The sequence below is a fragment of the Notamacropus eugenii genome, chromosome 3, assembly GCF_028372415.1.
Source record: "Notamacropus eugenii isolate mMacEug1 chromosome 3, mMacEug1.pri_v2, whole genome shotgun sequence".
NCBI lineage: Eukaryota > Metazoa > Chordata > Mammalia > Diprotodontia > Macropodidae > Notamacropus > Notamacropus eugenii.
In genome coordinates, this window is record NC_092874.1 from 314389472 (window position 1) to 314413325 (window position 23854).

The following is a 23854-nucleotide window of genomic DNA, read 5'->3' on the forward strand; positions in this document are numbered from 1 at the left end:
CCTTTAATTGCTTTCCTTCTCTTATTGCCATAGCCAGAATTTCTAGTACAATACTGAATAACAGTGGTGATAATGGGCATCCTTGCTTCACCCCTGATTTTACTGGGAAGGCTTCTAGTCTATCATCATTACAGATGATGTTTACTGATAGTTTTAGATAGATACTACTTACCATTTCAAGGAAAGCTCCATTTATTCCTCTGCTTTCCAGAGTTTTTAATAAGAATGAGTGTTGTATTTTGGGAAAGGTTTTTCTGCGTATATTGAGATAATCATGATTTTTTTTTTGTTTTTGTTATTGATATGGTCAATTATGCTAATAATTTTCCTAATACCAAACCAGTCCTGCATTCCTGGCATAAAATTTTTTCATACTGACATCTTTGTGATGGATATACTGTTGTAACCTCCTAATATTTTATTTAAAAATTTTGCATCAATATTCATTAGGGAAATTGGTCCATAGTTTTCTTTCTCTGCTTTGACTCTTCTTGGCTTAAGCATCAGCACATATTTGTGTAATAAAAGAAATTTAATAGAATTCCTTATTTGCTATTTTTCCAAACAGATTACATCATAGTGGAATTAATCTTTAAATGTTTGGTGTAAATCATTTCTGAATCCATCTGACCTTGGGGATTTTTCTAAAGGAGTTCACTGATGGCTTATCCAATTTCTTTTTCTAAGATGAGGTTATTTAAGTACTCTATTTCTTTTTCTGTTAACCTGGACAATTTATGTTTATAAACATTCATTTCACTTACACTGTTAGATTTATTGCATATAACTGGGCAAAATAGCCCCTAATAATTGCTTTAATTTCCTCTTCATTCATGGTGATTTCACTCTTCTCATTTTTTAATATCGATAATTTGGTTTTCCTCTTCTTAAAAAAATAAAATTAACGAGTGTTTTGTCTATTTTATTCCCCCTCCTCCCCCGCCAAACCAGGTCCTACTTTTATTTATTAATTCAATGGTTTTCTTACTTTCAATTTTATTAATCTCTCTTTTGATTTTTCAGTATTTCCAATTTGGTGCTTAATTGAGGTTTTTTAATTTGTTATTTTTCTAGTTTTTTTTAAAGCTGAATGCCCAATTCACTGAACTGCTTTTTATTTTATTACTGTAAGAGGATAAAAATATAAATTTTCTTCTAAGTACTGCTTTGGCTACATTCCATAATTTTAGTATTTTGTCTCACTGGTGTCATTCTCTTTGATGAAATTATTAATTTTTTTTCCTATGATTTGTTCTTTGACCCACTCATTCTTTAGAATTAGAATTATTTAAAGTTTCCAATTAATTTCTGTTTCTATTACTTTTATTAGTTGTAATTTTTATTAAATCATGATCTGAAAAGTATGCATTTAATATTTCCACCTTTCTACATTTTGTTAGGCTTCTATGCCCCAATACATGGTCAATTTTTGTGTAGGTGACATGTATTGCTAACCAAAAAAGGTATATTCTTTTCTATCCTCATTCCATTTTTTCCAGAGGTCTATCATATCTAACTTTTCTAAAATTTTATTTATCTCCTTCAGTTCTTATTTTATGGTTAAGTTCTTACAATTCTGTAAATCATTTAACCTTTCCTTTAAGAATTTAGTGCTATACCATTTGATACATTTATGTTTAGTATCAATAGTATTATTACATTGTCTGGTACCTTTCAGCAACATGTAGTTTCCCTGCTTATCTTTTAACTAGATCCATTTTTAACTTTTATTTTGTCTGTGAGCATGACTGCTACACCTGCTTTTTTTTTTTTTTAACATCAGCTGAAGCATAATAGATTCTGCTACAGCCTTTTTTTGACCCTCGTGTCTCAGCTTCAAGTTCGTTTCTCGCTAATAATATATTGTCAGATTCTGGTTTTCAATCCACTCTGCAATCCCACTTCCATTTTATGGGTGAGTTCATCCCATTCACAGTTATGATTAATAACTATTTCTCTCCATCCTATTTCCTCTACCCTGCTATTTATCATTCTCTCTCCTTTTACTCTGTCCCTTCTCAAAAGTCTATTTTGCTTCTGGCCTTCACCTCCCCAAATCTGTCTTCCCTTCTATCACCTCCCCTCTCTTTTAATCTTCTTCCCCTTCTCCTTCCCTGGAGGGCAAGATAGATTTCTACACTCAATTGAGTGCGTATGTTATTCTCTCTGAGTCAATTCTGATGAGAGAGAGAGAGTGTTACCTGCCACCCCCCCATCTTGCCTTCCACTGTAAAGTTTTTTTCTCCTTCTGCACCTCTTTTATGTAAGATAATTTTTGCCATCTTTGTTTTCTCTTCCCCCTTTTCCCAGTGCATCCCTCCTTCTCCCCTGCCCTTAATTTTATTTTTTTGAAATCGTCCTATTATATTCAACTCTTCTATTTATGTATTCACCTTCTTTCTATCCTAATAATAATAAAGTTATCGGGAGTTACAAGTATAATCTTTCTGTGTAAGAATGTAAACACTTCATAACCTTATTTAATTCCTGATTATTTTCCTTTCCTGTTCATCTTCTTTAATGCTTCTATTGAGTCTTGTATTTGAAAATCAATTTTTCTATTCAGCTCTGGTCTTTTCACTAGGAATGCTTTAAAGTTTTCTATTTTATCGAATATTCACTTTCCCCCCCAAGGGACTATATTCAGTTTTGCTGGGTAGGTTATTTCTGGTAGTACTTCCAGCTCCTTTGCCCTCTGAAATAGCACATTCCAAGTCCTCCAACTATTTAATGGAGAAGCTACTAAATCTTATGTGATTCTAACCGTGATTCCATGATATTTCAATTGTTTCTTTGTGGCTGCTTGCAATATTTTCTCCTGACCTGGGAGCTCTGGAATTTGGTTATATAATATTCCTGGAAGTTTTCATTCTGGTATCTCTTTCTGGAGGTTAACTGGAAGATTCTTTCAATTTACTTTACTCTCTTGGTTCTAGGATATCAAAGCAGTTTTCCTTGATAATTTCTTGAAATATGATATGTAGGCTGTTTTTTTAATTTTTGATCATGGCTTTCAGGTAGGTGTAGTACCATAATTCTTAAATTATATCTCCTCAATTTATCTTCCAGGTCAGTTTTTTTAAATGAGATAGTTCATATTTTCTTCTATTTTTTTCATTCCTTTGACTTTATTTTATTGTTTTTTGATGTCTCAAAAGGTCATTAGCTTCCAATTGCCCAATTCTAATTTCTAAGCAATTATTTTCTTTGGGGAGATTTTGTACCTTTCCCACCCCCATCCCCTAATTTGGCCAATTCTACTTCTTGAGCTCTTTCCTTCAATGAGTTTTTGTTATCTCTTTTTTCATTTAGCTGACTTTCTTTTTTAGGGAGTTTTCTTCAGTGGATTTTTGTGATCTTTTATCATTTGGTCAATTTTTTTTTTTTTTGTGCTGAATTTTTTCATGCTGAATTCTTTTTTTTTTTAATTAATTAACTTTATTTATTTTCAGTGTTTCACAATAACTACCATATAACTTAGATTATTATTTTCCCCTCCCTCCCCGAGACAGCATACAAATTTGTATAGGTTCTACACATACATGCCTATTAAATACATTTTCACCATACTCATGCTGCATTGAAAAATTACAATAAGTGGGAGAAATCATCTAACAAACCAAAACACAATACACAAATACACACACGCGCACACACACACACACACAAATGATCTGCTACAATCTGCAATTGAATTCTGTAGTTCTTTCTCTGGATGTGGAAGGCATTTTGCCTTAGAAGATCATTGGGAATTTTTTTTTAAGTTCTTGCATTGCAATGAAGCTCCAAGTCTACCATAAAAAAACTCTCACACACTGTGGTCGTTGATGTGCACAAAGTTCTCCTGGTTCTGCTCCTTTCGCTCAGCATCAGGTCATATAAGTCTTGCAGGCCTCTCTGAAGTCTTCCTGTTCCTCACTTCTTATAGCACAACAGTATTCCATTACATTCACATACCATAATTTATTCAGTCATTCCTCAATTGATGGGCATCCCCTTGGATTTCCAGTTTTCCACCACAAAGAGTGCTGCTATAAATATTTTTGTACATGTGGGACCCTTTCCCATTTTTATGATCTCTTGGGAATACAGTCCTAGAAGAGCTATTGCTGGGTCAAAGGGTATGCCTATTTTTGTAGCCCTTTGGGCATAGTTCCAAATTGCTCTCCAAAATGGTTGGATCAGCTCACAGTTCCACCAACAGTGTATCAGTGTTCTAACTTTCCCACATTCTCTCCAACATTTATCATTTTCCTGCTCTGTCATGTTTGCCAATCTGATAGGTGTGATGTGGTACCTCAGAGTTGTTTTGGTTTGCATCTCTCTAATCAATAGTGAGTTAGAGCATTTTTTCATATGACTATAGATATCTTTAATTTCTTCCTCTGAAAATTGCCTATGCATATCCTTTGACCATTTATCAACTGGGAAATGACTTGTATTTTTGTATATTTGACTCAGTTCTCTATATATTCTAGAAATGAGGCCTTTATCCCCGAGATTAGCTGTAAAAATTCTTTCCCAGTTTTCTACATCCCTCCAAATTCTGGATGCATTGGGTTTGGTTGTGCAAAAACTTTTCAGTTTAATGTAACCAAAATTAACCACCTTGTACTTCATAATGCTTTCTATCTCTTCTTTAGTCAAAAATTCTTCCCTTCTCTATAAATCCGATAAATACATTATTCCTTGCTCCACTAATTTGTCCATAGTATCAATCTTTATACCTAGATCGTGTACCCATTTGGATTTTATTCTTGTGTAAGGTGTCAGGCACTGGTCTATGTCTAGTTTTCACCACACTTTTATCCAGTTTTCCCAGTAATTTTTGTCAAACAGTGAACTCTTATCCCAGAAGCTGGGGTTCTGGGGTTTATCAAACAGTAGATTGCTATATTCATTGTCTACTGTGTCTTGGGTACCTAGCCTATTCCACTTGTCTACCGTTCTGTATCTTAGCCAGTACCAAGTGGTTTTGATAATTGCTGCTTTATAATATAATCTGAGATCTGGTAGCACTAGGCCACCTTCCCTAGCATTTCTTTTCATTAGTCCCCTTGATATTCTGGACCTTTTGTTCATCCAGATGAATTTGGTACTATTTTTTTCCAGTTCAAGAAAGTAATTATCTAATAGTTTAATTGGCATGGCACTAAATAAGTAAATTAACTTAGACAGAATTGTCGTTTTCATTACATTGGCTCAACCTACCCACGAGTAACTGATGTTTTTCCACTTACTTAGATCTGACTTTATTTGTGTGAAAAGTGTCTTGTAGTTGTGTTCATACAGTCCCTAGGTTTGTTTCGGCAGGTAAACTCCCAAATACTTTACAGGGTCTACCCTAGCTTTAAAAGGGATTTCTTTTTCTATCTCTTGCTGTTGGGCTTTGTTACTAATATAGAGAAATGCAGAAGATTTGTGTGAGTTTATTTTATAACCTGCAACTCTGTCAAAGTTGTTCATTGTTTCAAGAAGTTTTTTACTTGAATCTCTGGGATTTTCTAAGTATATCATCATATCATCTGCAAAGAGTGATAACTTAGTTTCTTCTTTGCCTATTCTAATTCCTTCAATTTCTTTATATTGTCTGATTGCTACAGCTAAAATTTCTAGTACCATATTGAATAATAATGGTGATAATGGATATCCTTGCTTCATCCCTGATCTTATCACCATTACATGTAATGCTTGTAGAAGGTTTTAGGTAGATACTGCTTATTATTTTGTAGAAAGTTCCCTTTATTCCTATGCTCTCCAATGTTTTTAAGAGGAATGGGTGTTGTATTTTGTCAAAAGCTTTTTCTGCGTCTACTGAGACAATCATGAGATTTCTGTTAGTTTTGTTGCTGATATGGTCGATAATGCTAATAGTTTTCCTAATATTGAACGAGCCCTGCATTCCTGGTATGAATCCTACCTGATCATAATGTATTATTCTTGTCATAAGTTGTTGTATTTGTTTTGCTAAAATCTTATTAAAAATTTTCTTTCTCTTTTGTCTCTTCCTGGTTTAGGTATCAAAACCCAAACCATATTTGTATCATAAAAAAAAATTTGGGAGGACTCCTTCCCCAAGTTTCAAAAATAGTCTATATAAGTACTGGAATAAACTGTTCTTTAAATGTTTGATAGAATTCACTTGTAAATTCATCCGGCCCTGGAGATTTTTTCCTAGGGAGTTCACTGATGGCTTGTTCACTTTCTTTTTCTGAGATGGGGTTGTTTAAGTATTCAACTTCCTCTTCTGTTAATCTGGGCAATTTGTATTTTTTAAAATACTCATCCATCTCATTTAGATTGTCAAATTTATGGGCATAAACTTGGGCAAAGCAATTTCTAATTATTGTTTTAATTTCTTCCTCATTGGAGGTGAGTTCACCCCTTTCATTTTTGATTTTAGTAATTTGGTTTTCTCCTTTCTTTTTTTTAAATAAGATTGACCAAAGGTTTATCAATTTTATTAGTTTTTTTCATAAAATCAACTATTGGTTTTATTTATTAATTCAATAGTTTTCTTAATTTCAATTTTATTAACTTCTCCTTTGCTTTTCAGTATTTCTAATTTAGTATTTACTTGGGGATTTTCAATTTGTTCTTTTTCTAGCTTTTTCAGCTGCATGCCCAAGCCATTGATCTCCTCTTTCTCTATTTTATTCATGTAGGCATTCAATGATATGACTTCCCCTAAGAACTGCTTTTGCAGTATCCCACAAGATTTGGTAGGTTGTCTCATTACTATCATTCTCTCGAATGAAGTTGTTATTTGTTTCTATGATTTCTTGTGTAACCCACTCCTTGAGGATTAGATTATTTAGTTTCCAATTTTTGGTTTATCTTTATATGGCCTTTTATTACATGTAATTTTTATTGCATTATGATCTGAGAAGGATGCATTGACAATCTCTGCCTTTCTGCATTGGATTGTGACGTTTTTATGCCCCTGGAACACGGTCAATTTTTGTATATGAGCCATGTACCACTGAGAAAAAGGCATATTCCTTTCTATTTTCTCCAGAGATCTATCATATCTACCTTATCCAGAGTTTTATTTACCTCCTTAACCTCTTTCTTGTTTATTCTGAGGTTAGATTTATTCAGTTCAGAGAGGGGGAGGTTGATGTCCCCTACTAGTATAGTTTTGCTGTCTATTTCTTTCTTCAACTCCCCCAACCTCTCCTCTAAGAATGTGGATGCTATACCACTTGGAGAATACATGTTTAGTAATGATATTGCTTCATTGTTTATTGTGCCTTTTAGCAGGATATAGTTTCCTTCCTTATCTCTTTTGATTAGATCTATTTCTGCTTTTGCTTTGTCTGAGATTAGAATTGCTACCTCTGCTTTTCTTACATCTGCTAAGGCACAATATATTCTGCTCCAACCTTTTACCTTTACCCTGTGTGCATCCCCCCATTTCAAATGTGTTTCTTGTAAACAACATATTGTTGGATTATGGCTTTTAATCCATTCTGCTATCCGTCTCCATTTTATGAGAGTTCATTCCATTCACATTCACAGTTATAATTACAATCTGTGACTTCCCTACCATCCTCTTTCCTACTGTTTGAGTTTTTAGTTTTCCCATCTTCCTTCCCCTCCTTAACAGTTTTTACTTTTCACTACCACCTCCTGCAGTCTTCCCTTCCTTCTTTCAGCCCCCCTCCCTTTTACTCCCCTTTACCTTTACTACTTCTTCCCTCCCTTTTAGCTTCCCCTCCCATTCTTCCCCCTTCTCCTCCTACTGCCTATAGAGGTAGTTAGATTTATATACTCAATTAAGTTTATTGTTCCCTCCGTGAACCAAATTTGAGTAACAAGCTTTTCATTTCCCTTGTTTACCTTTTTATGCCTCTCTTGAGACCTGCATTTGAAGATCAAATTTTCTATTGCCTTTTTGTCAGGAAGGTCTGGAAATCCCTCATTTCGTCGAATGTCCATCTCTTTGCTTGAAATGTTCTGCTGAACTTTGCTGGGTAATTAATCCTTGGTTGTAGTCCCAGCTCCTTTGCCTTACAGGATATCGTATTCCAATTCCTTAGATCTTTTAATGTAGAAGCTGTAAGGTCCTATGCGATCCTGACTGTTGCTCCTCAATATCTGAATGATTTCTTTCTGGCTGCCTGGAGTATTTTCTCCTTCACTTGACAGTTCTGGAATTTTGCAACAATATTTCTTGGGGTTTTTAGTTTGGGATCCCTTTCAGGAGGTGAACAGTGGATTCTTTCGATGACTATTTTGCCCTCTGGACCTAGCACTTGTGGGCAGTTTTCCTTGATGATTTCTTGGAAGATATTATCCAGACTCTTTTTTTCATCGTGGCTTTCTGGTAGGTCAATAATTCTTAAATTTTCTCTACTGGATCTATTTTCCAGGTCAGTTGTTTTTCCAATTAGATATTTTACATTTTCTTCTACCTTTTCATTCTTTAGATTTTGTTTGACTGATTCTTGATGTCTCATAGAGTCATTAGTTTCTACTTGCCCAATTCTAATTTTTATCAAATTGTTTTCTTCAGTTAACTTTTCCATCTCCTTTTCCATCTGTCTAATTGTTCCCTTTAAGGAGTTATTTTCTCCAGTTAGTTTTTGTACTTCCTTTTCCATTTGTCCAATTTTCCCAGTTAGGTTTTGTGTGTTCTTTTCCATTTGTTCAATTTTCCTTTTTAAAGAGATGTTCTCATCAGTGAATTCTTTTTTCATACCTTTAAAATCATTGGCCAGTTTTTCTTCTATTTCCTTCTTCAGCTGTTCCAGGAGAGCTGTTTGTGCTTGTAAGCAGTTCATAGTCCCTTCTGAAGTTTCAGATGGGAGTACAGTCTCACCACTGACCTCTTTGGTATTCTTCTTTTGGTCCTTGTCCCCACAGAAAGATTCTATGGTTTTTTCACCCTTGTTTTGCTTTTTCTTGCTCATGATGATGATTTGTGTTGTGGCTTCTGGTTCTTTCAGTTAGAAGCTGCAGAACTGGGTGTTGAGCTGACTGCTGTAAAAAAGCTAAGGGCAGATGCCTTTTTATCTTTTTGTTTTGTGTTTCCCCAACCAGCCCTGGGGCTAGCTTATTAAGTGTGGGGGAGGGGTGGTCTCCTCAGCTAGGCTGAGGCAAAGGCAAGCTCAGGGGTTGGTGATCCTGGCTGTCCTATTGTCTTCCCGTTTCCTCTGGAGAGCTGAGGCATGCCTGGGACCTAGTGCAAGTTTCCACCGCCCTGGGGCCCCTCTCCTACCAGTTCACCTCTCCCACAGTAAGAGGAATCCCCCTTAGCTATTTTCCTAGCCTCAGGTGTTATGAGACTGTTTGCCCCTTCACTGTGCCCGCTGATCCGGGATTTTTCTGGGGAAATATTTTATGGTTTTTTTGAGGTCAACAAGGGGGGAGGAGAGAGCATTCACCAGTCACTCTGCCATTTTAGCTCCCAGAAGTTCTAGTAGGTGACTTACAAACATTTGATCTGCGGGCTAAAAGTCTCAGGAGCTGCTGTGGCTGATATCTGGGGCTCAGTGGCTGATATCTGGGGCTCATCGGCTGTCACTGGTTCGGACCTGCTGGTCTCTCACCCTGGGCTGCTGTTCTGCTGGTCCCGCCTGCTGCTGCCTCTGGCCTCCCTGGGGCCCTCCCACTATGCTGCGCTGGATGCGCTGCACTGTGCACTGTCCAATTCTTTTCTTAAGCTGTTATTTTTCTTCAATTTTTTTTTTTTTGGTCTTTGTTTACCAAACTATTAACTTTTTTTTTCATAATTTTCTTTATCACTCTCATTTCTTTCTCCAATTGTTCTTCTACCTCTCTTAATTTTTAAAATCCTTTTTGAGCACTTTCAAGAACTCTTGGGCCTGTGACCAACTGATATTTTCCTTTGAACTCCTGCATGCAGCTTGTTTTGACTTGGTTGTCTTTTCTGGATTTGTGTCTTGATCTCACTTGTCACCTTCTATGGTCAGGTTCTTCTCTTGTTATTTGCTCATTTTCTTAGCTATTTCATGACTTATAGCTTTATGTTAGTATTGGGCTCTGCTGGGGGGGTGGGAGGGGCAAGAACTGTTCCAAGCTTCAGGCCTTTCTTACGACTATTTTCAGAGCTAGCTCTGGAGACATGTAGATTTTTGGTTCTTTCAAGGTGATATGATCTCAGGAGAGATCTCCTGGCCTATAAGCAACCACAAATACTCATTTACCCTGGAAGCAAGGTCCTTGTGTATAGGGTCCTGGCACCCCTTTTGCTAGAAGTACTAATGAACTAGTACTCTTTTAAACTCCGGTACTACAACCCAGAACTGTGTACAGGCAACATGACAGAGTCTGAAACCAGTTTCAGCAAAGGGGCCCTGTTATCTCCATCTGAAATTGTTCATTTCCCCTTACCATCTGTGGGCTGAGTGCTCCTGAAGTTGCTGCTACTGTTGCTGCTGAACTGCCTCCAAGGCCTGCACTGTCCACCAGGTCTGACCACTACTTTGCTGAGACAGATCTTTCCTGATGACCTCCTAAGTTGTCCTGGGCTGGAAAACTGTTTTACCCCTATCTTTTGTTGGTTCTGCCACTCCAGAATTCTATTTATGGGATTATTTTAAAGTTGTCTGGAGGGTAATTTGAGAGAGCTGAGGGAGCAGTCCCTGATTTTACTCCACCACCATGGCTCTGCCTATGAATATGTTTTTTCCATTGGTATACACAAGAATATGGTTCATTTGATGCTGCTTTCTACCCCTTCTTCCATGTTTGTTTACTATTCTTATATATCCAATTATGAAACAATAAGTTCCATCCACTCCTTTTCTACAGTAATATTTTTACTCTCCTTATCTTTCTTCTCCAGAAACCACCTGAACAGAATGAATGACTCCTATTTCGTCTGTTTATCTTATGCCACTCCCTCAATATTTTGAAGATACTAAGGTCTAGGAGACAAATTTGTTTCTTTTCCTCACACTGGAATGTCAGCACTTTATCATCATACAGCCTTTTTAATTACAAGAATAAATTTAATTTCCTAGGTTACTGTGGACTCATGTCTTATTTCAAAGTTTCTACTCAGCTTTGGTCTTTTCATCAGGAAAGTACTCATTACAGTAGAAACTGTCAGGTCTTATGTGTTTTTAACTTTGGTCTCTTGATACTTGAACTCTTTCTGGTTACTTGCAGTCTTTTTTTTTTTTTCTCTGACCAGGAAGCTCTGGATTTTGCCCATGACATTCCTGACAATTTTCTTTTTTGGATTTATTTCATGATGTAATCAGTGCCTCCTTCCTTTTTGCACTTTGCCCTCTGATTCTAATAGACCTGAACAGTTTTCATTTATAACTTCTTGAAATATAGTGTCCAGGCTTCCTCTTCTACCACTGTGGTTTTCAATGACTCTTATAATTATTAAATCTTATTTCCTTAAGCTATTTTTCACAGCCAATGGCATACACTGTCTCAAGGAGTCACTGATTTTTGTTTGGTCTACTATAATTTTGAGAGAATTCTTTACTTCAGCAAGTTTTATTACTTTCTGTTCTAATTATTCTATTAATTCTTTCCATCAGTGCTTTCATAACATTTTTACCTATTTATTTCTTCTAGTTATTCATGTAGAACTTGTGGATGTTTGTTTCTTTTGAGTCTGTGTATAGCTGACCTACTTTCTAGTTGGGATTTTTTGATATCTTAAACTAGAATAGCTACTCTTTATAGCAGTTGGTTTCTGCTTCTGCTTGCTCTCAACTCTAGCTTTAGTTCCAGAATTGGTGTTTTGTGCCTGGGCTAGGCTTGGCCCCTGTTGTGCTTTTTATTGGGGTAGTCAGCTCTAGTGCTGACCTAAAGCCTCAGGATCCTCTGTGGAATCTCAGGACAGAATGTTATGGATTTCTTTGTCACTCCAAGGTGCACACTGTGAGTGATGGACCACTTCAGGGCCTTCTCATGGGAGCCCTCTTTTCTTCCTGCTTCTAGATAACAAACCATAAAGATTACAGGTCTCTTTGGCCGCTTTCTGATCATGCTGAGAGATTTCTTTCTTCTTTGCCTGTGATAGTGTTGTATTTTTTGATATGCCCTTTCCAAATGGCTATTGACTCTCTTTTTTATATAGTTCTGGAGAGGATTAAATTACTTTAGTTTCTCATTGGATTTCTTTATCATTATTTAGTGTGGTGCTATAATAATTTTTTTTTGCTGGAATAGATTAGGAGTTGAGATACTTGCTTCCACTGAGGTAGCCAACTAACCTAGAGGTATAAAACCATTTTCTCTAGACCCTGTCAGTACACCCATGCAGAGGGCCTCTCTAAACAGAAACTAATTACATGTATTTGTGTGTATGTGGGGTATTTGGAGAGTACAGTTCCCCAACTACAACAGTACATGCAAAGCATTAGCCAAATTATTTAAAGAATTTTTCCTAATAATTTATAGTCTAAAATCAACTTTCAGGCAGATCATTAATAAGGATAAAATCAAATTCATCTATTTCTAGGTGACACAGAAGATAGAGTACTGTGCTTAGAGTCATGAAGACCTTAGTTGAAATCCTCCCTCAGACATTTAGTAGCAGTGTGACATTGGGAATGTCACTTAAACTATCTGTGCCTCAGTTTCTTCACCTGTAAATGCAGATAATAATAGCACTTTCTCCCCAGGGTTGTTATGAGGAGCAAATAAAGTAATACATGTAAAGCACTTGCTAAACTTTAAAGGAATATGCTAATAAATTCTAGCTATAACCAGGGCCATCTCTAAAGTACTATAGTATTGAGCAAATCACACCATGCATTCCACCTCCCTCTTACCTGCCTACATATTCTCTCCTCCTATTGGTTGCTTCCCTAAGCCACTACCAAGCTGGCCGGGCAGCTAAGTGGTGCAGTGGATAGAGCACCAGTGCAGGAGTCAGGAGGACCTGAGTTCAAATCTCACCTCAGACACTGGACACTCAGTAGTTGTGGGACCTTGGGCAAGTCACTTAACCCCAACTGCCTCATCCTGAGTCATCTCCAGCCATCCTGATGAATATCTGGTCACTGGATTCAGATGGCTCTGGAGGAGAAGTGAGGCTGGTGACCTGCACAGCCCTCCCTCAATCAAAACAAAGTCAAGTGCAAGTCATATCACTGTTTCTCTGATGGCATGGTCTTCTTTGGCATCGAAGGACGAACACACAATAAGCTGGCTAATCCAGGAAAAAAAGTATATCATCCCATTGATTTGGTGCCCAGAAGAAAAGCTGTGCTGAGCGTTAGGGCATAAAGTAATCCTCTTGAGACTCTACAGAAAAAGGAAGCAGTACGCTTACAGAATCAGATACACTCATGAGAAAGGCTCATAATCATCTCATGTACACATAAGTTACAAACACAAAGGATAATACCAACAGTATCATATGACACCTCATACTCATGTTCAATCAATCAGCACATATGAGACACCTATGTACCCTGTACTCTGCTACCCCCAAGGAGTACATGTATACTATAGGAGTATTCTAGGAGCAGCATCTGCCACACAAGCTAGTTTTCTTGAAAAGGTTTTGAGACCATCCTCAAGACCTAATTGGTTAAGGGTATTTCTATAGTTTCTTTGTGGCCTAAACACAATAAACCAAAATTCAAGCAGTCAGCCCCTCCTCACCCATGATCTGAACCAACAAAATAACATGACTAAAACAGAGACCAGGAAACTGAACCCAAGTGAATAAATTCTGTCTCCTTGCTGGATATCCTTTTGTTAACTGCTACATGTTCTACAAATATCTCATTTTCTTTGAGTTCTGAAAATAAAGCACTAGTATAATGAATGGTAGGAGATGGCATGTCATGTATGTAGAACAAGCAGGCCAACATGGCAGGGTTTATAGAAAAGAGTAATGTCATAAGAATGGAAAGGTAGATTGGGACCAGTTTGTGAAAAGTAATCCTCGTTTCTGTATCCTACAGCTAAACTGTAGGATAAAGCAGAACTGAAAGGTAGAGGTATCTTTACCTCCCAATTCTAGGGAACTCTGAGGTAAAATGAAAAACTGGTAGGGGAAATGAAGCAAATAATACCTTGGCCTTACAAGTTGAGGCAGAAAGAAGTATCAATAAACTATCTTAAGAGCAATGGTAGAGATGATACATTTTAAGAACACTAGGGAAGTTGTGGTAGCTCCCAAAGCTGTAACTTGTATAATAAACAGTGTTACAATGTAAAGGTTGTCTATGGAAGAATCCTACTAAATACATCTTGCAACGATTCTTAAAAACTTCATCATGAGTCAAGATTTACTAAGATATAAATAAAAATTTATGAGAAAATTGGAAAACAAAAGTTTCAAGAGAAGAGAAAGATGCCTTTGATTGTGTAAGGCTTTAACAAAACTAATCATCTTTTTCAAATTATGCTCTCCCTCACACTAACTGAATGGACTCTAGTCTCTAGTCTTCATAAAGTTAAGCTATAAAGTCAAAAAACATTTAACTCAAGGTGGATGAAATCTATTTAGTATTAATTAGGCAGAAATTAGGAGTATGAGCCAAGTATTTTCTAAATATGTTTCTGTTTTTTTCTATGAACTTCAGTCATTCATCTCTCCCCACATTTCCCGAACTTTTTTCATTCTGCTTATGACAGCCTGTCCCTTAATCCCAATCTATATCTATCTGAGACACAGTGCATGCAAAGGCAAAAGTGGGACAATCTCTCTCTTTAAGAATCAACTGAGGTATCACCCTCTTCATGAAGAGTTCCCTGATCCCCCCAGATGAAACTGTTCTGTTCCTCCTCAATTTTTCCTAGAGTATTTTGAATTCATCTTTCCTTTATTCCTATTATGCTCTACCTTGTATTATCTGTATCTATATAAACAATATCTTTTCCTCCAGCAGAAAAAGTTCATTTAAGACAGGGGCTATGTCATTTTTCAACCATGTATCCCCAGTTAAGGGCAGTTTCCTACACTTAGTAGGCACTTGAAATGTTTTTTTTAAATTAAAATGAGAATGATTTACAATATATATTTGCTATGTTAAGTGATGATAGGTTTATAGTTGTATATTTCCATTTAAGACATATTTTTTTCATGTTCACATCTCTGTGGGAATCTCCTTTTTTTAAAAAAAAGTGGTAGTGAAAAGTATCAACTTGAAAAAGGTGTAAAAAACTAAAGTTCCCTCCAGAGACAAAAATAGGGATTACTCTTATGCCAATGTAATTTAATTACTGTGCATGTTACATATTTTTTAAAAACCACATATTTAGTGTATTTAATTACTTGTAAAAGACATGAAATATACTTCAGTGGATAAATATACTTAGCAGACAGTTTCAATCAATTGTAGCCAGAAAAATCATCATTGGAGTGCTCAACCTGAGTGACTCCTCATTTACCTATGCTTGTCCTCATCTCTGGGACTACATTCAAAATCTTTCCAGTTTGACAGGGTACGATAAAGCCTGGCATCCACTGACACAACTTTTGAAAATCCAAGGAGATGGACTTTAGCAAAATACAGATTTGCAGATCACCTCTAAATTTGCTCATTCTGACAAGATCTCTAGTTCAAATGAATAAAAAATGTTACCTAAGTTCATTGTCAACCTCTCTGATAAAGAGAACAATCACATATTTATTTCAGAGCACTACAGAGGAAAGGTATGGCAAAAAAGATTTTAAACTGTTGGAGATCAGATGATCATACTTCATCTTTCTACTTCTAGGCATCTAGCACAACAGTTAGCACCAATCAAATCCAGATCTAAGATTTCATCCCTGCAGGGAGATTCCAATAGCAAAAATTCTCTCCTTGAACCAAAACTAACAGGTAATTATTTCAGCTACTTTAAAAGTCTTAGAAGGTTGCCTGGCACAACTTACCCAGAGTCACAAAACCAATACCAGTCACACACAGGATTTGAACTCAGGTCTTCCCAGACTCTGAGACCAGATCTTTATCCTGGAGGTGTGGTAAGAAACAACCCTTAATAAATATTCAGATTCACAGGCACAGCCACCTAACTTTACATAGTAAGATGAACTGCCAAATGTGACAAAGGTATTAAGCAGCAGATTTAACCCAGGTTGTCTGGATCCGAAGCTATTAGCTCTTTCACCTGAACCAAAACAAATGAAATGTAAAACACTAGTCCCTTCCAGAATCATATTGCATTTCAAAATGCATATTTTAAAATAAATCTTAGTTGTTAGATTAATACTATTACTGTTGTTACAGTCACATAGAACATTTTCTGAGATTTTTACATTTTTATGAGAAACTTCTGATACCTGCCTAGTTATGTTACTGCAGCTTCAACAAGTCTCCATAATATGTATTTCCCTGAACATGAATTTGGAATCCTGCTCTGAAGAATCACTCAGGGTCTTGTCCTTTCCCTCTAGAGACTACCAATAAAGTTACAGAATTCTGTTTAAAGAGCGCAGCTATGATAGGTGTCACACGGTGAACCTGTTGCCCATCCTTTCTAAGTGTCCACAAGAGAACGCCCCTGAAGACAGACAGCTCTGTCCACAGCAGGGGCTCTTAAAGCCAGTCAGTAATGCTGTTGTCCTTTTAAATCCTTCGATAACCACATTTTCAGATCACTGGTTTCCTCGGAAATCCTCCTTCATGCACTCAAAGACGTTATCTGAAAAAAGGTCCACAGGCCCCGAAGGAGCCCACGACGCGCACGAGAAGGTGAAGAACCTTCATCTAATGAGTGATGCCAGTTTCATATTTTTTGGTTAATGCTCGAAATAAGAACAAGACGTGGGTGAAAGTCAAACAGGCCCCTCCTGCTCCATCTCCTGATGCGGACCGAGGTCCTGGCTCGGGCAGCCAGTGCTGGGAGGTGACGGGGCGTGAACCCCGGGGGGTCTCGGATAGATCTGCGTTTATCAATAATGGCTAACGTTAGCACAAGACTTTACTACTTACAAAGGCTTTACGTATATTCGCCCTTGATCTTCACAACAATGCTGAGTACATCCTAAGTTATCACGCCCACTTACAGACGGGGACACTGAGGCCCCAGCGGCCCTACGTCACGGCTGGGAGCGGCGGAGGCCGCGCTGGAAGCCGGGGCTCCCGGACCAGAGGCCTGCAGCGGGATCCCGGGAGCGGGCCGGCTCCGCAGCCCCGCGCCCGGCCCGACCTCCCGGCCGCCCGCCCGGCCCGGGCCGCCGCCGCCCGCTCACTTACCGTCGTTCTCGTCGCTGTGCCGCCGCCGCGACATCCTGCCCGCCGCGCGCCCCTCCGCCTCCGCGGCCGCCGGAGATCGCGGGAAACCCGCGCCTTTCGCTTCACGGCAGCGGGAAAGGGCGGAAGCGGCGAGGGGAGGGGGTGGCGAGGCGGCGCGGGGAGCTGCGGGCCGGCCTGCGGCGCTGACGCACACGCACGCTAGAGCTCGCGCGAGCGAGGCGGGCGTGGAGGCTGGGGGAGGGGAAAGAGGGCACCTCCCGTCTCCACCGTCCCGAGGACGTCCCGTCAGGGTCTCGGGAGGCCGGGCGGGAGGCGTCGCGTGTGAGGGAGCCTGAAGCGGGAGAGCCCAAGGGAGCGGCCCAACAAGGCCGCGGAGCGAACTTCCGCCGCCTTCTCTCTCCCCTCCCCTCCTCCCGCTCCTCGCGCTTAATCTTCTTCCGGGAGAACAGGGAGCGGGGAGAGCCAGTTCCTAGAGCGTCGGTCCCGGCTGGGCAGGCGCGCGTCTTAGGGAAAGGGCGGGGGGAAGGGAGGAGGAAGGAGTCTCGGCCAGACGCTAGGCCGCGCGGAGCCGAGGTGGTGACGCTCTGGGCCTTCTGTGCCACTCGATGGTTCTCCCGACTGCCCTTGCGCCTGCCGGACGTAGGCGACGTCTGGGCTGAGGGGCCGTCTGTAAAGTACCGGTCGGGAGGAGAAACGTGCCCGCGAAGGGCTCTCGGGGGACTGCGTGTTCCGGTGGTTGCTAGGATAGACGGGCCCGCGGGTGGAAGCCCCCCAAAGACGGGAGCCGGCCAGGTAGGTACTTCCTGCGACCTCCCGGGTGTTCTGTTGACGCTTCGGACCCCTCCCCTCCCCCCGGGTCAGTGCGCGTGGCACGGGGGCCCCCGGGGGGGTGGGCCGGCAGTCCTACCCCTGAGAGCCATAACTGACGTTGATGGCCGGCCTGGAGACCGGCAGGCCTCGTTAAGGCCTTCCTCTCTAAGGTGGGGGTTGTTCAGTTCTGTTTTACGGAGGGGGAAACTGAGGCAACTCTGAAGAACTGAAAACGAGTGTGAACAAAAGAGGAATGGAAAGTCACACGGTGTGTGCACAGGACGGTGAGCCTGGAACACCGGGGTGAAGAGAAGACACTGGCAGCCCGAGGGCCCTCTGCTGGCACTCTCTGGCAGTCTGGAGGGGGGGAAGGCTGCAGGTAGTGGCTCAGAGGCTGGAGCGCCGGGCCAGAGCAGGTCACTCACCCGCTGGAGAAGCCCCGGGGGGCCATGGCCGAGCTGTCCTGCTGAGTGGCCAGCCCTCTTGGTGTGACGGCCTCCAGACCTGTGTGTCCGGCAGTCTGTCTGCCCTTCCTGCTGTCAGACTTCAGCTTCAGTGTAAGGCCTGCATCCCCCCTGTGTCACCGAGCTTCTGTGTTTGAAGTAAAGATGCCAAGGCCTGTGGGTGGCATGCACCTTCTTTTCTGGGTCTTCAGAAGAGGCAGGGTGGCAGCACCCACAGAGGCAGCTGTCCGGTCCGCTCCCCCCCTTGTGATGGTGGACTGGCCTAGAAGCCAAACTAACACCAGCTGGAGGTGGTACATGCCAGCTGTGCCAGAGGTCCTCAGGCCCAGGGTCCTGCGCTGCCTCTGCCAGGCTTGGAGGAGAGGTGGTTTTTGTGCCTTGGCTCTCCTTCTGGATTCGTTAAGTTACCCTTTCACTTGCCAGCTAGCGTAGAGGACCCTTCCCCCTTTTAGAGTCCGTGATTCTCCCCTTTCCCTCGCCCACCAGAGTCTGTGACCCATCTGGCTTTAGCCCGGGTCAGCCGAGCGAAGAACGAAGAATGGACTAAGAGCTGGTGGTGAACGATTCAACGGAACCACAGGCGGTGGAGTCTATGAATTAGGGAGGTTTCCTAGCCTCCTAGCTGAACCCAGTGCTGCCCATAGAATAAGAGTGTGTGAACAGGCTGACAGGAGGGCATGATTCTAAGCCCTGAGAAGCTCATCGACATCCTGAGGCCCAGGTGCTCGCTTCTCCAAAACAGGATAGTGATGAGGAGTAACTTCCTTTCAGTGTGTGTATAAATACGTGTCTTTATGTAAGTAGATTTTTTTTTCTGTAAAAGAAATAATATAGGGGGCGGAGCCAAGATGGCGAAGTAGAAAGACGCACATACACATAGCTCCGAACACACAAACCACAGAATGGCTAGAGGGGACCAAGCCAGGGCGAATTCTGCACCCAGAGACCACAGAGTATTGGAGCGAGGGAGATTCCTGCTCCGGAGAGACCTGCGGACCTCTCGCGGGGGGGGTCCTTCACGCCGCGGACTGGGCTCTGGGACGAGGACCAGAGTATGGCCCTGCCGCGGCCACGACACTGAGGGGAGGAGATCCGAGAGGGCTACGGGGATGGGATCTCCAGCGGCCACGCGGGTCCCCACAGAGGGACCTGCAAACCTCTCGCAAAAGGTCCGTTGCACTGCAGATGCAGAGCCCAGCCCGGACCTGCGGCGGCGGCATCGGCGGCCACGGCTCCAAGACGCACAGATCTGAGAGGGCTCCAGAGGCGGGATCTTCAGCGGCGGCACGGGCCCCCCCCCACCAACAGGTGACTGAAGGGGGTGGGTGAGAGAGTCTCGTTGGCGGGTTGAGAGGGGAGTGGGGTGCCCCCAAGGCTCGGCCCCCCCCCCGGGAGGTGGGGGCTGAGAGGCAGCTGCGGACGGGGGCTCCCCAAATGGGCAGGAGCCTGGATCCATTGTGGAAGGTCTGTGCATAAACCCCCAGAGGGAACTATGCCTGAGAGGCGGCCCTGCCCCTGACCACCTGAACTTAATTCTCACACTGAATAGCAGCCCTGCCCCCGCCAAAAATCCTAAGGCGGGAAGCAGCATTTGAATCTCAGTCCCCAAACGCTGGCTGGGAGGACCAGGAGGCAAGGTGGGTGTGAGGAGAACATTCAGAGGTCAGGCCACTGGTTGGAGAAAATGCCAAGAAAAGGGAAAAGAAATAAAACTATTGAAGGGTACTTTATCAGAGAAAAGACACTTCCTCCCTTCCTTTCTGATGGGGAGGAACAATGCTTGCCATCAGGCAAAGACACAGAAATCAAGGATTCTGTGTCCCAGCCCACCCAATGGGCTCGGGCCATGGAAGAGCTCAAGAGGAATTTTGAAAATCAAGTTAGAGAGGTGGAGGAAAGACTGGGAAGGGAAATGAGAGGGATGAGGGAGAAGCATGAAAAGCAGATCAGCTGCCTGCTAAAGGAGAACCAAAAAAATCTTGAAGAAATTGGCACCTTGAGAACTAGCCTAACTCAGCTGGCAAGGGAGGTGCAAAGGGCCAACGAGGAGAAGAATGCTTTCAAAAGCAGAATTAACCAAATGGAAAAGGAGATTCAAAAGCTCACTGAAGAAAATAGATCTTTCAAAACTGGAATGGTACGGATGGACGCTAAGGACTTTTCGAGAAAGACAGATATCTCAGAACATACCGCGCAGATTCGAAAAATGGAAGATAATGTGAAATATCTTATTGGAAAAACAACTGACCTGGAAAATAGAATCAGGAGAGACAATGTAAAAATTCTGGGACTACCTGAAAACCATGATCAAAAGAAGAGCCTAGACATCATCTTCCATGAAATTATCAAGGAAAACTGCCCTGAGATTCTAGAACCAGAAGGCAAAATAAATATTCAAGGAATCCGCAGAACACCGCATGAAAGAGATCCAAAAAGAGAAACTCCTAGGAGCATTGTGGCCAAACTCCAGAATTCCCAGGTGAAAGAGAAAATATTGCAAGCAGCTAGAAAGAAACAATTCAAGTATTGTGGAAATACAATCAGGATAGCACAAGATCTGGCACCCTCTACATTGAGGGATAGAAGGGAATGGAATAGGATATTCCAGAAGTCAAAGGAACTAGGACTGAAGCCAAGAATCACCTACCCAGCAAAACTGAGTATAATACTTCAGGAGAAAAAAATGGTCTTTCAATGAAATAGAAGACTTTCAAATTTTCCTGATGAAAAGACCAGAGCTGGAAAGAAAATTTGACTTTCTAACACAAGAATGAAGAGAACCATGAAAAGGCGAACAGCAAAGAGAAATCATAAGGGACTTACTAAAGTTGAACTGTTTACATTCCTACATGGAAAGACAATATTTATAACTCTTGAAACATTTCAGTATCTGGGCACTGGGTGGGAGTACACACACACACACATGCACACACGCACACATACATAGAGACAGAGTGCACAGAGTGAATTGAAGAGGATGGGATCATATATTAAAAAAAAAAATGAAATCAAGCAGTGAGAGAGAAATATTGGGAGGAGAAAGGGAGAAGTTATATGGGGCAAATTATCTCTCATAAAAGAGGCAAGCAAGCAAAAGACTTATTAGTGGTGGGATAAAGAGGGGAGGCAAGAGAAAAACATGAGGTCTACTCTCATCACATTCCACTAAAGGAAAGAATATAATGCACACTCATTTTGATAGGAAAACCTATCTCATAATACAGGAGAGTGGGGGACAGGGGCACAAGCAGGGTGGGGGGGAGGATGGAGGGGAGGGCATGGGGAGGAGAATGCATTACGCGGTCGACACTCATTGGGAGGGAAAGGACCATAAGAAAATAGAAGTAAAGGGGGACAGGATAGGATGGAGGGAAATATCATTAGTCCTATACAACACAACTAGTATGGAAATCATTTGCAAAACTAAACATATGGCCTATATTGAATTGCCTGTCTTTCAAGGGGAAGGGGTAGAGAGGGAGGGAGCTAAGGAGGTTAGAACTCAATGTGTTAGGACCAAATGTAATGTTCTTACCACTGGGTAACAAGAAATACAGGTTAAGGGGTCAAGAAAGCTATCTGGTCCTACAGGACAAAAGAGAAGACGGAGACAAGGGCAGGGAGGGAGGATAGAGGAGAGAGCAGATAGGTCACAGGGGCAATTAGAAAGCTCGGGTTTGGGGGGGGGGAGGTGATAAAAGGGGAGAAAATTTGTAACCCAAAATTGTGTGAAAATAAATGTTAAAAATTAATTAAAAAAAAAAGAAATAATATAATTTTAGGAATCATGGGATCATAGATTTAAAAGTAGAAGGGACTTTTATAGAGGCCAAATAGGTTATTAAGATTTGAAACCAAGTCCTTTGAGTCAAGGTCAGCACTCTTTCATGTAAAATTATTTTTTAAAAATTAAACATGGCTAGTATATAAGAGGAATACAAAAGACTGAGAACTCAGGAAAGGGGGAGACTCCTTGCTTGGGAAATAAGGCCTTATGGAGGAGGTGGTATTTGAGCTGGACCTTGAAGGAGGGATAGGAAAGTCATGGGAGAAGAGGGGCCAGGGACTGGAGAACATTCTGGACGTAGGGAATTAAAAAGGTACAGGGCTAGAAAGGAAAGTGTGATAAGCTTGTAGATACAGTCCACATTCTAACTAATAATATGCAAATATCATTCTTGTATAAGTATTTGATAAGTAAGATATTGGTAAGTATTTTAAATGTGTATTAAGTGCATTTATAAGGAGGTAATAAACATTTTCTTCCTTTATTCTTATACATCCTACAGAATCATAGTCATTGGAACTAGAAAAGACCTTGGAGATCTAGATTTAACTGAAGGAGGGCTGAATTTGCAGTCAGAGGACCTGTGTTCAGATGTCAGCCCTGCCACTTATTATCTCTGTAACTATGGGCAAACCACTTAAGTTGTCTGTTCTAAAGTGTCCTCATCTCTGAAATTAGGGGGTTGGACTGTATGGCCCCTAAGGCACTTATGGGCAAGTAGGTGGCCCAGTGGCACAGAGTTCTGGGTCCAGAGTCAGAAAAATGTGAGTTCAAATTCAGCCTCAGATAATTACCATGTGACCCTGGACGAGTCACTTCACGCTGTTTGCCTCAGTTTTCTCATCTGTAAAATGAACTAGAGAAGGAAATGACAAAGCATTCCAGTATCTTTGCTGAGAAAACCCCAAATGGGGTCATGGAGAGTCAGACACAACTGACACGACTGAGCAGCAGAAGTCACTTACAGCTCTCATTGTATAACCCTTTGGTCGTTGAGTCTGGTAGAAGTTAGTACTTCTCAGGTTCATGAAGGTGGCAGGCAGCTCACATAGTATTCAGACTCTGGTCTTCCCATAACACTACACGGACTCCCTTGTTTATGTATGTGAGCACGTAACACATATGTATATCATCACAAGCACAACACGTGTTTAGTGTTATGCTCACCCTATGTCTTTGCCATTCTATACACCCGTCAGTGTCACAGCAGGTACGTGAGAGCGTGGTTCTTTCTGCTCTTCACTCTGCCTCTTGCTCCATAAATACGTGTATATGTGCATGTGTGTATATGGGTATGCGTGTGTGTTTGTATATGCATGCATGTAAATAGAGCCACACACATTTAGTTACAACGTAGGAGAAAAGAACAAGTTGGGCCGAACGTGTGCAGAACAGTCAATCTGACATAATGGCATTGATAATTAGTAGGGTCTGAATGATCCTCACCATTTTCATTTATTCACATACATTGACTTTTCAGATTAATTTTTTGAAATACATTGACTCCTATTCCTAGAATAATGTCCTACTCAGTCGCTGTTTTGATGATGGTAACAGTTTGTGACAGATTATGTCATTGGAAGGTATTTGTTTTATTAATGGAGACAGTGTTATAATTGGGGAATCGGGAGAGGGGAGAA

At 41.1% G+C, this 23854-nt stretch overlaps 2 protein-coding genes across 6 annotated transcripts in view; one reads left to right on the forward strand and one right to left on the reverse strand.

Moving 5' to 3' along the window:
• NCBP1 (nuclear cap binding protein subunit 1) overlaps positions 1–17340 on the reverse strand; it is a 69339-nt gene extending 51999 nt beyond the window's left edge. Inside the window, exon 1 of the mRNA XM_072596717.1 lies at positions 17154–17340. Coding sequence (XP_072452818.1) covers positions 17154–17187 — 34 coding nt within the window. The 5' untranslated portion in view covers positions 17188–17340. The remainder of the gene's footprint in view (positions 1–17153) is intronic.
• Positions 17341–17827: 487 nt separating this feature from the next.
• TSTD2 (thiosulfate sulfurtransferase like domain containing 2) overlaps positions 17828–23854 on the forward strand; it is a 33736-nt gene continuing 27709 nt past the window's right edge. Inside the window, exon 1 of one of the 5 annotated variants that reach the window (XM_072596719.1) lies at positions 17828–17945. Coding sequence is in view for 1 of the 5 variants with exons in the window: in XM_072596718.1 (XP_072452819.1) it covers positions 18217–18231 (15 nt within the window). In the remaining 4 variants the exon portion in view is untranslated. Of the gene's footprint in view, positions 17946–17981; positions 18248–19146; positions 19224–23854 lie in introns of those variants that run through there. The other 4 variants (XM_072596720.1, XM_072596718.1, XM_072596721.1 and 1 more) reach the window with 4 other exon arrangements.